This window comes from Myotis davidii, unplaced genomic scaffold (genome assembly GCF_000327345.1).
Source record: "Myotis davidii unplaced genomic scaffold, ASM32734v1 scaffold168, whole genome shotgun sequence".
NCBI classification, from domain to species: domain Eukaryota; kingdom Metazoa; phylum Chordata; class Mammalia; order Chiroptera; family Vespertilionidae; genus Myotis; species Myotis davidii.
Genome location: NW_006383016.1, coordinates 5,582,669 through 5,599,960, shown reverse-complemented (window position 1 = coordinate 5,599,960; position 17,292 = coordinate 5,582,669). Strand labels below are relative to the sequence as shown.

Genomic DNA, 17,292 nt, shown 5'->3' with positions numbered 1-17,292 from the left:
GATTCTCTCTCATCATTGATGTTTCTCTCTCTCTCTCTCTCTCTCTCTCTCCCATCTCTGAAATCAATAAGAATATATATTTTAAAAATTATTAAAAATAATAACCTCAAAGGCAACATGGTTAAAGCCCGAGGAATGAGACAGAAGCTTGGTGTTTTCCAAATCAATCTAGTGTTTTTTTTGTCTACAAAATTATGATTTCTGAGTCTCCTGGACACTGGAACGTTCACTAGGAATAGGAAATGCTAAGCTACAACACACAGGTAGGCTTTGGGGTTGATGGACAGGTGTCAATATTCCTTAAGGCTGATACATAATTGCAAAAGAGAAACAGATTCTATATCAGGCTTTGTACATATTTTAAAACATAATCCAGTAACTGTCTCCTGAACCTGCAAAAATACGTACAACCATCTGATTTCTTTCATTTCCACTGGTGACGTAAACTCAGGCAAACATGCAAAGACTGTTAAAGTATCCATTTCATTCAGTTTTTCTCTTGAAAGGCAAAATATAAAGATTTATCCCACTTATGCAAATACCCTTTTCTCCTTTTCCTGTAACTATCATGGCTTGACTACTATGAAGAAAAAAAATATGGAAAATTGAGAAATACTAAACTTCTTCCTTTTCAGTCAAGAGGTAAATAAGTTTTTTATTATGGCTGCATACACATTCTACAATTACGGGCCTGCAGGTTAAAGCAATTTTGAGAACTGAAATTTCAATAACTCTTCTTCATTCATCATTATCATCATTTATTTGCTTAATCATGTTCTCTACCCTACAAGATGCACTTTAAAAGTATATACTGGTTAAATTTACATTCATATTATTCTGGTTTTCTGGTATCAGGACACATTCAAATGTATGTTCACACATTTTGCTCATGCTAAATTATATTGGCTCATAAATTTAGCTGGGTGTGGGGAGAGAAATAGTGGGAAAGTACTCAGTGTAATGCAGTGAACATTAGCCCAACTGGGCTGTGAGCTTAAATAATGCTCTTTATGATGATAAAAGTTGAAAGATCTTAAATTCTATCACAACAAAAGTATCCACCTAAGATATCCCAACACAATAAAATTGGCTCTAACCTATAAATATCCAAAAAACAATGGGGGAAAACAACAAAAAAATAATTTGGGCCATTCTTTAGAATGTGATAGCAGTAGGGTATAAAAGATATCTTCACTAAAATATACTTCAAACTATCTCAGATTAAATATGGATATCATATTTTTGTTTGTGATTTGCATTATTTCATAAAAGGCAGAGACTGTAAATATATCAAAATAGTCATGTAAAAAGATTCCTGGCTTAAAATGTTCTGGATTCCACGGGTTTTGATAATTACTAAAAAAGCTGCTAAGAAATTGAACTAAATTTGTATATAAGACTAGAAGCCGGTGCATGAAATTCATGCACAGGGGGAGGGGGGTGTCCTTTAGTCTAGCCTGTGCCCTCAAGTGATGTCTGACTGCCGGTTTAGGCCTGATGTCTGTGCAATCCGGGATGCTGCATGCACCAGTGACCATACTTTTCATACAGGTGAAAGGCATCTTGCTGTTGTATGGGCAGCTACATTTTTTTGCCCTGATTATAAAAAGCAGTACATAGCATGATCCTTCTGAGGCAGTAGTACCATTTACCCCATCTTATGGGTGGAAAAACTAAAGCAGAGAGAAGTTAAGCAATTGGCTTTGTCACACAGTTATAAGTGTCAGAATCAGGGCTGACCACAAAATGTGCAAGCTGGAGTCCATTCATGTCATCCCTGCATCATCCTGGTTTTTTTTCAGTGTTCAATGCAGGAGCCTCCCCCAACTGGGGGCGGCTCCTGCATTGAGCATCTGCCAACTGGTGGTCAGTGCACATCATAGCAACCTGTCATTCTGCCGTTTGGTTGATTTGCATATTAGAGTTTTATTATATAAAATGTCTTAGTCAAAGACTCAAAACATGTTTACTGGCAAGCAAAGTTTTAGACATTCTTCAGGGAAATTCTATGAGGCATTAAATTACTCAGTGGTAATCACAAATTATGCTAGGATCATACTTAAAAATAATCATTGGGAGGCATGTAATGTGCTATAAAACAAACAGTTAAGGGATGGTAATTCTTTTGGAAATATGCTAGCATTAAAATATAGAAGGAATCAGATCATAGATATTTTTTCAAAACACTTTTAAAGAAGGAGAAATGGAAAAGCCTTGTAATTATTGCTAAATTTCTTAGTTAACACCCCACTTGAAAGCTGTGGAAGAAATCTGTTTTTGAAATTTTCCAAATTCAAAACTATGTTTTAAGACCAGTTTTATGAACTGGTTCTGAGAAGTTTCATGATCTCTACAGTGGCCACACAATGTAGTAAGGCACTAAAAAGTTTCTAGCTTATCTATTTTTAAGAGAGACTATGCCCTTTATAAAGTTTTGAAGTACTATTTTAAGCAAAAAATGCTAACATGGAGGAGAAATGTAACAATTATTTAACAGGAAAGACCATTCCTAGTTCTCAATAAAACATAGGTGAATGCAAAAAAAAAAATAATAAAATAAAAAACCCATCTTTCTAACGCCTTTCATGTGGGCTCAAGTGGAATCTTCAGTTTGGACGAATAAATCCCTGACAGCTCCCAGCTCCCTGAATGCTCCTGCAGCATCCCTCCTTCAACACTGTGAGGCAAGGAGTGTGTCTGGGGAACTGAGGGAGTTTCCTTGGCTTGGCTCTTTGGCCTTTCATCTGTTGCCTCTCTCCTACTCTGCATAAATCAGAAAGCTCCCTAAACTGGTCATTAACCTTCTCATCACATCCATCCTTCTGGGAGAGCATGCCCTGACAAAGCTCTGACAAGAGAGCGGGTGGCTCCGGGGGGTAGTTTAGACCTCCCAGGTGAGGGGGTGGCCGGCCTCCCCCGGGACCTTTGCCCAGAAACATGCTATCACACACGCACACTTTCCCCGCCAAGTGGCCCGGCCCTGATGGATGGATTGCCTTGTAAATTCACTTACTGCCAGTTCACTCAACCTCTTAACTTCGGGGCTTACCCAGGAGGCCAAATTTGCCTCCAGATTTGTCAAGTCTTGAGACACAGGTCTGAAGGAGAAAGCGATAATGAACAGTGCAATTTAGAAGGGGAAGAGGCAGCTGCATTTCCAGGCCCCCGGTCTATTCTGTCTCACTTCATCTTTTACCTTGGCTGTCGTCACATTAATATGGAGCATATCCGTCCTCTACTGGGGGTTGAGAAAATTAAGAAAGGCAGTTAATTCCTAAATGTGAGCCATCTGCCTGCGAGGAAGCTGACGAAGGATATTGTCTCAGCAGCGCCTGGCACAAGTCGTCCGTGGTCATGAAGACGGTGTACGTGAGGAGGAAGTCATCAAGGAGGGTTTCTGCAAAGAAAGAAACACAAGCACGCGGTAAGCAAAGCAGTGACTAGGAGGACAACGGACAAATGCTGGAGGTGGGAGGGGCTAGGAGGGAGCATTTTAGTCACAAAAGAGATTATTTATTAAAGTTAAGATTTTTAAAAGTCCTCACACAAAATGCTTCAAGCGGTGTGAAACTTTTATTGCAAGACTCTAAACATACAACTTTTGTCATCTTTCCCCCCACCCCTAAAACAGTATTTATATTTGTGGGTAAAGGTGTTATGGAAAACCAAAGCATAAATCATGTGCTTTTAGAATAAAATTTTACAATATTTCTGAGGTATACACTCCAGTCCTACAGGGAATGAAGCTGAGTGTTCTAATAAATGAAGCTTTCTAAAGCCATTCTCCTCAGTCTAGGGCAAGAACAACAGTAATAAAACCCAGAGGACATGTATCGGGTTCCAAGGGCATTCACCTTATCTCTCAAATGTATCTGTAAGAAGCTGGGAAAGTGGCGAGTGATTTTCTTATTGCTGTGAAGACAGACAGAGCTGAGTCCTCACTCCGTCCCAATTCCTCTCCTAACTCCTTAGCCAACAAGAACGGGCTCCATTTTCATCGCCTCTTTGCCTTGGGAGTTCTTTGAAAAGTCCAGCTCACATAGAATGTGGAACTGCTGACCTGGCAAATGTGACCTCGAATGTAACTTCCAAATGACAGAAAAGATTATATGCAGAATACAAAGTGGAGCTTCTGCCCTACGTCTTTATCCAATCTCCTTAACTTCAGATTCATTTTACTATACAATTTCATTTTACATTCTGGACATCAACTTTTTAGTTATTTGAAATAGTAATAACTTATACGAAAAGTGGGCTTGGCGTGTACTCAAGAGTACCCGTGTTTTCCAAAGTCTATCCACTAAAGACGTGGAGACAGAAAGAACTGCCCAGGACAGAACTTCATAGATACAGGTTGGAGACTGGAAAAATTTCAGAACCTTTAGAAACAACCAGTACCACTCACTTTAAAAGTCGTTCAAAGCCGAACAACAAGGCTATGTTTAGGAACACAGCACTCTGATGAAAGAGGTTGTGGATGGCATCCACAGTCCTATGTCAGCTTCAGGGCTCGACTTAGTTCTATGGTCTGCTTATGTTGCAGAATGTCAGCGATAGCCCTGACCCACACAAACGGTAATGCTCAACAACAACAACATAAGAAGGGAACTTTTTCAAATGTATTTATTTATTTTAGGTAACAATATTCCTTTTTCAAGAATAAACTTGACAAATGGCACCTAAAATGTGAAACAAGCCTACACTTAGAATGTATCTCACTGTAACATGTTGTAGACAGTCACTGGTCTCACTTACTTTATGGCAAAAGCCAGTTCCCAGGCAGATGTGCCTGGGCCTTGTCGAGCATTTATTAAGTCCAGTACGAGAAGACCGTGGGAATGTGTCTGGGTGGACGAATTAATGTGAGGGGAGAGGCCCAGCCTGCATTCAGAGGAGAGCCAGGGGCTTCCTACTGGAGCCCCTGTTTACAGGAGTTTTACATCTGCACAAAAAGGCAGGGGAAGCTTCATTCGGAGATCTGCCCCCAAAGTCGTTAACCTGGCAGCAAAAATGTACCACTGGCCACCCTGAGAAAAAAATGTGGAGTATACCTTTGAAACTTTATATGTCTTTCATTAAGGTTTTTAAATAGTTTAAAGTTAAACGATGGCATACTGTCTGAATCCCTGGGATATTTTAAAGAGGAATGCTCGCCCAGAACATTTTTCTGTATTAAATATAATTGATGAAAATCCTCAACTTCTCTTGTCTGATTAGAAATTGAAAAAACATTTTTTTTGTTGTTGCATTCAATGGTAGATACAGGCAGCAGGGACGAGAGAGAGCCCAGAATCTGCCTCAGATTGGAGCCAACGATGTACAGAAACCACTGGGTGATGGAGCTGAAAACCTTACCCTGCCAGCATTTCAAATGCTTGATATTCAGATTCAGGCTGTTTGGGGGTGATCTTACACTTAGCTAATCTAATGAGATTGGAAGGATTCTCTAATCAAGATTTACTCCATTAGGAGCTGAGATGAAGAACACCATTAACTTTGACATAACCAGTCTTTCCTTTCTGGAACAGCCTTAGGTAATGAGCTGAGCGACTGTGAGTCTGGTTGGATGCTGGCAAAACAACCTGACATTCGGTTCAATTAATCAGCTCACATATGACAATATTTTGTTAAGGGCTTTGACCCAGAAATGCTTATTTCCCCAAAGTTACTACCATATTAAATATTCAAGGCATTTACCTAATTATCTCTCTGCCATAGAAATATTAATGAAATAAGGACAATAAGGCTACATAAAAACATCTCCAGCTAAAATCCTAATGAATAGAATAGCTAAAAATCGTAAAGAATAGAACAAATTCGCAATAGTCTTGAATCTCTATTTAATTAGCATATTGTTCTGAAATTTTTCTACATATAAAGAGCTTTCTTTTATTCTTTTTCAGCACTAGTAGTTTTTTATTTTTTTGCTGCACGTGAAAGTAATTGAGTGATATAATCAAAATGACACACTTCAAGTAAAAGTGCATTTTATAATAGCCATGCTTCAAAAAAGGCTGTCCCATTGGTACTTAAAGATATTTTTAGAACCACAATAGCTATATAAATGAGCCCCTGAAGACTATTAGAAAACAATAGCCATTTAGAAAGACTAGCAAATCCATTGGCATCCACATTAACTCTATAATTATCTATTACATTCTATAGCGCTTAATTAATAGTAATTTAAGACCAGGCAAAAAAGCACCTTTGTGTATAAAAGCATCTTTCATTAAACAAATTCCTAGTTGCCATATGCACTAACATTCTTATGAAAAGATGTATTCACTTTGATTTCTAACTCTGTGAATACCTAGGTATCAATATACAAAAAAACTTTTCTTTAAAATTCTATTCATTAAATCAATCACTTAATCTAATTCCAAGTTCTTGGCTCATCACTGAAAAAACTATTTGGCCATACTATTGGGAATACCCTCTATTCAAAAATAAAAGAATATTTTTAGAGACTTTTTAAAATACAGGAAGTACTCTTACAGTCAAAAAGTAACATGCTAATGGCAATCAAAACTGGAAGGCAGCCCGGCCGGCATTGCTCAGTGGTTGAGCGTCGACCTATGAACCAGGAGGTGGTCACTATTTGATTCCTGGTAAGGGCACATGCCTGGGTTGAGGGCTGGATCCCCAGTAGGGGGAGTGTGGGAGGCAGCCAATCAATGATTCTCTCTCATCATTGATGTTTCTATCTCTCTCTCCCTCTCCCTTCTCCTCTGAAAGGAAATAGAATTGCAGTTTTAAGTACTGTGTAACCTGAAATAAAATACATCAATGTGTAGTCAAAACTAGAGCCTTGGTAGAAGGGCTCTAAAATTCATGTCTGTAATTAGCCCCAATGACGTTAATACAGGGCTCTTCCTAGCATCTGTTTTCATTTTAAGGCATAAGAATTGGTTATTTTTATTTGGTTTTACTTGAATGTATTTTTCTTTTATATATAAACTAAAATATCTTCTCAGTCTCATTTTGAGTGTATCAAGCACTAATAATTTCCATTTTATTTCTGAAAACACAAGCGTCTCTAGAGCCTCCTGGACGTGTCTCATGGAGGAAAAGTAACTGGTCTGGTACAGATCCTTTTTGTAATCAAAGTATAGAGAAGCTGTCCTAAATGTTTCCAAAAGGTCTAAGCTTAATGCTTCTCTCTCTCTCTCTCTCTCTCTCTCTCTCTCTCTCTCTGGTAAAAAAAGGAAAAAAACACATAAAAATAAACCTTGAAGACTAAAAATCACAAGGAGTATAGGGTTACTTAGGAGCAATTACAGAAAACTACTTCAGTTATTTTCACCACTCATAAGCAAAATGCACTTCAATAATGAAACCACTCATCTGTTAAAGTGAATTGCCAAATGAAAAGAATTTTGACAGACAACTGCCTATAGTGGCCATTTAATCTAAGTAAGGTAATGTGAATATTCAACACTTCTGTACTAACTCATATTCCCTAAAGTACCACTAGCAGTTTTGTGTCACCTGTATTTCTACCTCAGATGCAATGGAATGTCAGGCACTCTAAAATATGTTCTACTTAACCTTTATTTCAAGGAGACAAGAAAAGCTTTGTACTTGAAAGGGCCCATTTCTGGCCCTGGAATGTCACAACTTACCATTATTTTTTGAGGAGCAGTGCCAACATGTACCATGTAATTTGATAAGCGCACTCACACACACGCACATGCACACACAAATTTTCATGTTCATGTTTGAATCGCAGGTTAAAGCCACGCTTCTTTCTCAGTGCCTTGGTCCACAGAACAACTGTGAAACAGCCATGGAAGAGATCACATGGTATAACTAAGAAGTAAAACTGGGAAAGTAGGTTGGAATAAATTCCTCGAGGGACTTTGAGGACCAGACTAAGGAGGCTGGGGCACCTTCTATAGGAACAGGGGAGATTTTCAAAATGAGGAGTGACAAGAGACACAGATAATGCTTGCTGCATCAGGGAGGTCAGACTGGGTAAGGGATAAGCATGCGTTTACTTTCAAACACCTTGAGCTTGAGTTCCATGGGTTTAAGTGAAGCTATTGAGCAAACATCTCAGAAATGAGAGCCTGCTAAAGAGGGCTGGGTGCCTATGGGCACTACTGTAGAAGGATGGCTGAGGACAACATGAATTCTCACACAGTCCTGGAAAGGGGTCAGCAGGGGGCTTAGGGTTGAGCTGGGTTGTATGTTTACATTTGGGCAATAGTAAGAGAAAGATGAGTTAAGGAAGGGGAAAGAGAAGAGAGACATAGGAGAATTGGGAGATACAAAGGTAATAGAAGCCAACAAGAGGGATTAGAAAAGAGAGCAGATTTTAAGTGTCAAAAAAGTGGCTGGAAAAAGTTTATGAGCCTGGGCATTCAAAGGCCGTTGGATCTGGTGTGTGGATGGTCCCTGGTCTGATGGCTTTAGAGCAATGCCGCTGAGTAAGTGGTAGGGGCATGCTCTTGTTAGACTGAAAGGAACAAAGGCTATTCTGATAATCAGCTCTCACACCATCTATCACACTGTTTTCCCCCAAAGACTCCTACTGCAGTTGTGCAGCTCATTGATTAGTAACAGCAGTTGCTCTCACAAATGAGGCAGAAGGAAAAATTTCTTCATGATCAATGCAAGTATCATTTTATTTAACAGTACAGATTGGAACATGGGACTCATCATGGGTATGTGGCCTTTAATACAATCTGCCAGCATCTACCAACAAAAATTAATATCCGGTTGTGAGATTCACTCAGTTGAACATAATTGACCTCTCTGGGTTGCTCCATCTGTATGATTAATATCACATAATGTATTCTTATGATATAAACAGTGTTCTTAAGAGCTGGCCAATTAAACATCCTAAAACTTGATGTAATAAGTAAAAAAATAATTTAAACATTAAACCTTAAATTAGAAGTCTGAGTCATGGTTATTTCAAACAATAACTTAGAACCAGGTATGATATTTTATCTCCCAAGCACCAAGAAGAATCTCTGCTATCAGCTTTCTTTCAAAACTAGAAATATATCACAATTCTGAAAGTTCCCCACTCCCCCCGCCCCCCATTGTTGTAATCATTAGCACTGAGTTTCAGAGAAGCAAATTTTTATTTATTTTTGTTTCTGGTTAAAAGAAATTCTAGGGATACTAGAGAGAAGTTATTTTCTTCAAGGTTTAGCAACTGACAATTTTAAAGCTAAGAATCAGCACAACAGCTAGATATATTAAAGATAACAAGATATTGCACAAACTTAATAATTTAAAGTAAATGCAACTAAACACAACTAATGCTCTTTCTAAACAATCTGGTGCAAGATCTTCCACACACTGAAAGCTTCCAATACAGGGAAATTTAGTGTATTTCCTATGCTTCAAAGTATTTATGGGATAAATATTTCAACCAGTGGCTGACGGCAGGCGCACCTTTGTGTTCTTATTTCCAGAACAGTCACGGGAGTCTTCATCAATAACACCTAGTTGCCTCCTTTCTCACACAGATGGAAGAGAGACATGGTTTAGGGTCACAAAGAAAGATCTGGGCCCACTGAAGACCTATTACCTACAGTTGAGCACTGTGCCCTCTGTTCTGAAGAAGACAAAGTTGTATGCTGCAGTCTCGGTAAGAAAGAAAGAAAGAAAAGAAAGAAAGGAAGGAAGGAAGGAAGGAAGGAAGGAAGGAAGGAAGGAAGGGAGAAAGAAAGAAAGAAAGAAAGAAAGAAAGAAAGAAAGAAAGAAAGAAAGAAAGAAAGAAAGAAAGAAAGAAAGAAAGAAAGAAAAAGATACAGTCTCAACTTCTGTAGGGGTTTGGAATTTGACAGGTGAGATCATTAAAGGACCACATAAGGCAGCCTACAGACTCAGGCTGATAAACATTCCATTCATATGAATGTCTGCGCAAACCTCCACATCCGCACTCCTGCCAGCCTCACTTGTTTCTTACTGCGCACCAGAAGCCAGTGGTGGCTTTGGTGGGCCATGAGGCAAGTAGGGAAGGGAACAGTAGCTACTCTATGACAGCCACCCTTAAATGACCACGTACTGTGTTCCCTCCCAGAGTTTTACCCCCTGATCTGTGCTCCCCACATCCACCCTAGGAGGGTCGGCCTTATGTTCTCTGTTGTGGTGATGACACTGAGACTGGGGTACATAAGGGGAATAATCACCGAGTTACTGCACATCAGTGTTGGAAGGTGCCTAGGCCCCAAGGTCTGACTCCCTCCCTGTGGGAACCTCGCCAGGGTCCCCAGGTATTCAAGGCCAATGGGAGCACAGGGGCCTTGTTGTCAGTACACCAGAATGGCCAAGGCCACTCTGAGCATGAGCCTAATTGGGGTGTCCAAGGCCAAGATACCGTACGCGGGTGCAAGGACACACGGTACACTGTGCCCTTCTGTAGCCAAAATATGACTGATGTCACTGTTGGCAACTAGCCTTCTTCGCTCTGGAGTAATACAGAAGTTACTGACAGAAGCTAGTATGCTGGAGTGAGAAGCAGCAGAGGCGGCAGGCACAGAGAATGTAGCTCCTATGTGCGCAGGAGAAAGGAGAACTCAGAAGGAGCTGAGAGCTGATACTGCTACGATGTAAGGCCAAGAGCTCATAGAGAGCTCACGTATAGCTACCATGTTACCCAGCCAGTGTGCTGGGCAGGGGAGATGGGAGAAGCTGCTGAGCCCTCGAGGCTGGAGAGGCAACTGAGGCTGAAGCTCTGAGAGAGGGAGCTCGGGCACTATTGCTAAGTAAAGCTAGGGGTCCAGAGGCAGTGTGCGGCTGCTCCGATAATAACTGTGGGCACAGAGACTAATGCTGCTCTATGGTAAAGTTATGTATTTACCAACGGTGTCCGGCTGCCTGTCTGTATGGACTTGGCTGTGAAGAATTGTCTTGTCTGATGGTTATGTGCCCACTGGCTTCTGCAATGAAGGCTCATTCTTATACACCCACTAGAGGCCCAATGCATGATATTGGTTCAAGGGTAGGCCCTGGCGTTGACATACAATATTATATTAGTTTTGAGTGCACAACATAGTGATTAGGCATTTATATACCTTGCAAAGTGATCACTCTAATAAGTCTAGTATCCATATGGCACCATACAAAGTTATTACAATACTAGAGGCCTAATGCACAAAATTCATGCAAGAGTAGGCCTTCTCAGCTGTGGCGGCTGCCTTGATCCTGCGGCTACAGCCCCGGCTTTGTCTGGAAGGTCATCAGGAAGGTCGTCCAAAAGGACATCCAGATAGCCGTTTGGTTGATTTGCATATTATGCTTTTATTATTACAGATAAACTCTCATGGCTTCTCCGTCTAAAACCCTCCTAGAAGGTCCAGCCCCAGGCAGAGGGGCTCAGACCTAACAACTGTTACTAGTGAGCAGAGGATAAAGGAGGAACTTGGACTAAGTTCCCAACAGTTAGTACAGTGGGCAGGGTGCTAGAAGGACCTGCCCTGGTGTAGTCGGGAAAGTTTTAGAAAAATGTATGGACTCAGAACAACTCAGAGCCGCAGTGCTGCTGCTGTCTCTGACACTCCCTCTCCCTTCCTCTCTGAAATCAATAAAAACATATTTTTAAAAAGTTAGAAGGTTCACCAAATATCCTGTATACCCAGAACAAATAAGAACAGTGACTTTAAAATAGAAAAGGATACAGACTTGCTCTAAAAATAATTTTCTGTTCACTATTTAGGTTATAACAAGATATTTGGGGCATTCTAACAAGATATTTTAGTTTTCCCCATGTACTGCTCAGCCACATTTAACAATTCTAAGTTCATGTTTGTTTCTGAGATTTGGTGGGGGGGTGGGGGGAGGATTGCCAGCCAAGTAGCTGCCTTAAGTAGAAGGCAGAAGGCTGCAACCAAATGAAAAGAATGGTTTCAATTATAGAGCAAGAAAGCCCCGAGGGCAGAAAATGAAGATAATGGGAAATGGGAGGGAAGGTTATAATGAAGAAGACTGTGAAATGAGGAAAAGCTCAATTACAGGTATGTTACAGGCAAAGATCCCCCCACTCACAGAATGTCCCTTTCAGACATGTGCTTGTCAATTACAGCAATTGGGTGGCAACGCACCCCTTAAATGAAGCAATGATTTGCCTGCAACATGCTGTGAAAGATTCACACACAGTGATTACAATCAACAAATTGCCATCCACTAACGTTCTTTCCTCACGCGTGTAAGACTGTCTGAAGTACACACTTTTACACTGAAAAATCATTTTTTTCTATTTTCTGATAGAATGCTCAATTTTGCTTGAGGGAAAGTCACAGCATTTAAAAATACAGACATGGACATCTGATGGGTCTCACTTTAAATCCATCAACTGTGTGGGGAGGTCCCGCCTGAGATCTCTGAGAGGCAAAGAGAGACAGAGAGGGAGAAGAGTGTTCTCGTCCTTTGACATTATCTTCAACGGTCTCGAGTAACTCCAGGCACTGATGTTACAGTAAAACTATGGTTTTGCTAAAATCACTAGGTTGTTAAACTCACTATTGAACATAATATGTTGTCTCCATGGATTCCAGAATCTGTTGCTCCTTCCAATTTGCTGCTCCCCAAATGCCTGACTTACATCACACCTTTAAGCAAGTTTCTGGGAATGAGGCTGGACGCTGAGAAAATTGCAAGTATTCCTACTAAAGTACAATTATTATGACAATAGACCCAAACTCATTTAGAAAATATGATACATTTAAACACTTTAAGATTTGAGAATAGCATTTCCTTGTTAAAGGAACAAAAATCCATTTTCCTTTTAAAATAACACGAACAGCACACAAAAAAATTACAAGAACAAAAATTGACACCAAACTGTGGGAACCTGCTATAGAGATTATAGAACTTTAGATGGAAGAGAAACCGACGTAGCAGCCATCGTTCTTAAAGGGCGGAGATTAGGGAGACAGATTTAAAAAGAAAACTAAACATAGCTGTCATCTTTCTCAAATTTATTTTTATGAGGTAAACTACAGCTGTATTGAAGACTTATGTTTCAAAATAACCTTCATCCTATGACAAAGAGACAATACAGATGTAAGCCAATATCTTATTTATATATAATAAAACTGACGTCTATTAGGACCTCAAATTCTATATGAACTTTGGAACTTATTAAACAGGGTCTTTATATTTTAGAATAGATGATAATTTTATATACTCTGATTTTTAAAAAGTTGACCAATCAAATACACTTTTAGCAGCTCTCAACGTGCCAGAGTATTACATTACTTGGAATAACTTATCCTCCAGCCATTCTAGGAAATTAGGAAGGTACTGAACAACAAGGAAAGAAATACCTAAGGTTTCCACAGTCATCTTCCTAAAAAGATGAGTATCAACCAAACTGGCATTTGAGGTGGAGGGAAAGCAATTCAGGAGCTGCAAATACAATGTAAATAAGAGAATATGTGCAAATGCGTATAAAGAAGAAAGCCCATTCATTTCCAAGTCTTCCATATTGGCTGCAGTGTCCACAGGGAAGCCCCTTATGATCAGGGGGTTGAGAACACTGTAACTACAGAACCAGCTCCAGATGGCCCTATCTTGTTTAGTGAGCTACTGAGTTGCTTTTTGGAGAGGATATACCAAATCATGCAGCCACAGCCAAAGCGTGTACAGAGGAAAGAACTTTGACCTCTAGCTGCATCTGGAGCCCAAGTCTTGACACCTGGCCCCCTTTCCCTTCCCTGCCCCCCAAAAGCAAAGAACCAGGGCATAACCCCAACCTGAACACCAAAACATTTTCAGAAGCCAAGGGTCCATTGTCCAGGAAGATCTGGTGTTGATGCCCCTTTACCATAAACGGCCAGGTGCCAAGGTCCTCCAATTAAAACTTGTCTCACCAGCATGCCTGTCCCTCCATCCCCTTAAATACCTTTAACCTAGTCCAGCGAGTGGGATGGATTTGAGGCACCATTAAGTCTCCATTCTTCTCAGTTGGTGCTTTCTCAATCAATAAACTTTTCCTTACCCCAAACTCTGACGTCTTGAGTTTTGGCCGTTTGAAGCATCGGGCACAAGAACTTGGGTTCGGTAACATCATCATCAAGAGGACTGACTTTGGAGACACAAGCAGTCACGTGGGTACTACTTCATTTAGAACGTAGTGTGAAGGAAACGTTCAAAGACCCGCTACCTCACCTCCAGGCTCCACACCACCAGAAAGGGGTTGATATTTTCCTTAAAAGCATTCAAAGAAGAAAGTCGAAAAATTCTTGCTAAGATGCCCAAGTTTTTCAAAATTCTTATAGCCAAGAGGCTTAAGATCTACTTTCTAAGGTAATTCTTGTCCCTCACATATTTCATTTCCACCTTCGGATCCTCTTGAAATCAATTTCCCATAGCTTTACAATACTTTAGTCTGTTTCTAGTGTGCTCTAGGGTTACTAGTATACTTAATCTCTAAGTATTAGAAGAGGTCATGTGGAGTCAACATGAAAATGATGCAATTAAGAAAATGCATTCCAATGATCCATTCTCATGCTAAATGGGGACTAAACAGTCCCCGAAAAGCATCCTTATCCATTAAACATCTTCCTTTGCCCATTGGTTGTGCTGCAATGAAAATGTCCACATTTCCATTATTAATCAGTGCATGTTAATGACCTTATGCTCCAGCTCTGTCTCGCTTCATTTCACCTTGCTTCATTACCACCGAGAGTATTAATTAACCCACAATCTCCTGGCAGTGTAAAAGCATCACTTCCCTAGCTATCATACATGATATTGCATGTTCAAAGGTGGTATGGATAGATGAGTCCGGAAGATGAACCCCTCAAATAAAATCCACAGTCAAAATCTAACTTCTAGACACTTCTCATGTGACTGTCTGATACAGCACAATCCGCTGAAGCTAGGACTTCTTGTAACCTTCTTGAAGCAGTGAGCTCATGCATTGGCCTCTCTGCTCACAGCTGGGAACCAAGCAGCAGGTCTGTGCTGGAGATTAGATCGCTCTTAAGTGGCTACTAAAACACCTGATTGGGGGCTTATAGCTACAGTTGAATGGTAGGTTTTTATTTCATTTATGCCTTTCATCCATGATTCTAGTCACTGAACAAAAATGATAAAGGAATAAAGCTAGGAATATACCTGGGTTCATCCCCAGATTCCAATGATCACTTGATCTCAAACAGCTTAGTTAACTTCTTTCTTAGTTTCGCTGTCTATTAGATGAGGATAATAATCCTGTATAAGGATCTAATGGAGAGGAAGTTCAATGGGTTAAATGAAATGGTGTCTTGAGTAACCTTCAAATCCTGGCTCTCAAATCTAGAAGGGAACTCAAATGTCACGTGGTCTAAGTCCTCTGCTTTCACAAATGAGGCAACTGAGAAGAATATTCTACACAATTCCAATGGATCCCATCACTTTGTCAATGCTAATTTATAAAGTCTCCCAGCGCTTCATTTACAGCAAACACATTGCGTTCTTCATATTAGTGATTAAAAGAGAAGCTAAGGGAACTGCCAAAAATATACACAAACCAAATCAAAAGAAACAAACCCTGGAGTACAAAGATGAGAGAGCAGAAACCATATTCTTAACATATACACACATTTGTATTAATTTCAGAGAGGAAGGGAGAGGGAAAGATAGAGAGAAACATCAATGATGAGAGCGAATCATTGATTGGCTGCCTCCTGCACGCCCCCTATTGAGGCTCCAGCCCACAACCTGGGCATGTGCCCTGACTGGGAATCCAACTGTGACCTCCTGGTTCATAGGTCGATGCTCAACCACTGAGCCACCCTGGCTGGGCAGAAACCATATTCCAATGTAAGCACTTCTGCTCCAGCTCTCCCTCCCTCCACAGCACTTGGGGATTTTCACTGTCACTGCAGAAAGCTGTTTCAAGCCTTTGCTCTACCTGGAAACAGAAGGTGCCTGTCCTAGCTTTACTCAAAGCTCTGGTGGTGGATTAATACTCTGCAAAGCCTTGAAGCTGGCGACAGAGAATAATGTTTGGACTCTATCGATCGAGTGAGACACTCCCATAATACATGCCAGGCACTTTCACAGAGGTTGTTGCCTTGTTACAATGACATGCTCCCCCTACTAGGTGCTAAGCACACCACTAACATGGAGGCGCCTATAATACGATCAAAGCAGGCTGGGGAGACATTGCCACACTGAGCACAGACTATACCAGATAACCCATGAAGTTAAAGAAAATACCAGCCATACCTTGAAGAAATCAGGTCCAGCCTAATAAGAATCAGCTGGTAGGCTCTCCCTAGTTCCCCTATCCTAGTCTCTGTTTGCTTCTTGTTCTTGGAAACCTGCAATCATAGTGCATCTTCATCAAACAGATGAATAAGGAATAGGAAACTAAAAAAAAGAGGGGAGCAGATAATCCATTTCATTGTGTTTTCCTGAAGGCCCACCCATCATACTGCAGATTTAGAGAGAAAAATCAATAAGAAGGTTTTTCTCTGTATAATCCATTTGATGCGTAGTTTCCCGCCTGCTTTGAAACAGACATTGTTATTCCAAGAAACATCTCCTATAAAAAACACTTTATCCTCTAGAGGATGGGGAGAGGGCTAAACAGAGGCAGAAATGAGGCCCTCTGTGGCCCTCAGTCCAGGGTGGGCTGTGGACTTGCTCACAACTCCTCCTCTCTCTTCCTTTCTGCCTTCCTGGTCATTCTCCTGGGCTGGGGATGCCCAGTGATGCCTGCCCCACTCTGGGAAGATGAAAGATACAGCTGTTTGATTTTTCTCTAACATTCCCAATGTTTCAAGTTAGAATCTGAACCTTGAAAGAAAAGGAAATCTTTGACAATGGCTTCAATCACTTTCCGTGATCACAAATAGATATCCAACTACCATACTCAAATACTTGTTCCATTTTAAACAGGGAAGATTCATTCATCCATTCATTCATTCATTCCACACCACTCGCGGGGTGACTCCTCGTGCCTGGTACAGCCGGGGAGGAAAGGTATGCACGTAGGGGATGATGAAGATCAGCAGGTAAATAGTGCTGTGTGGACCTAATCGGTTGGGAAAAGCATTAGTAGATTGCTTTTAAGCATTTCTGATATTACTTTTGCTTTGAAAACTCGGTTTGATTTGGTGATAGAATACCATATGAATTCAGGTAGCCACAGAAACACATTATCTCAGGAGCCCTGACATTCCCCTCCCACTTGTGCTTTGGCATCACTTAGTAATCACTTTAACTGGTCCTTGGTGATGTAGGTTTCTTCTGCTTGGCCTTGCACCTACACTTTCACAACTAAGTGACTTCTGTGAAGAGATGGGAAAAAATTTGCATCTCATGCTTGGCTATCTTTCCCAA

The 17,292-nt window shown here is 40.6% G+C and overlaps 1 protein-coding gene across 1 annotated transcript in view; it reads right to left on the bottom strand.

Annotated features, from left to right (window-relative positions):
• RAPGEF5 (Rap guanine nucleotide exchange factor 5) overlaps positions 1-17,292 on the bottom strand; it is a 153,630-nt gene that overhangs the window by 40,868 nt on the left and 95,470 nt on the right. The window contains exon 12 of the mRNA XM_015558131.1: positions 3,319-3,397. Within this exon, the coding sequence (XP_015413617.1) occupies positions 3,319-3,397 (79 nt within the window). The remainder of the gene's footprint in view (positions 1-3,318; positions 3,398-17,292) is intronic.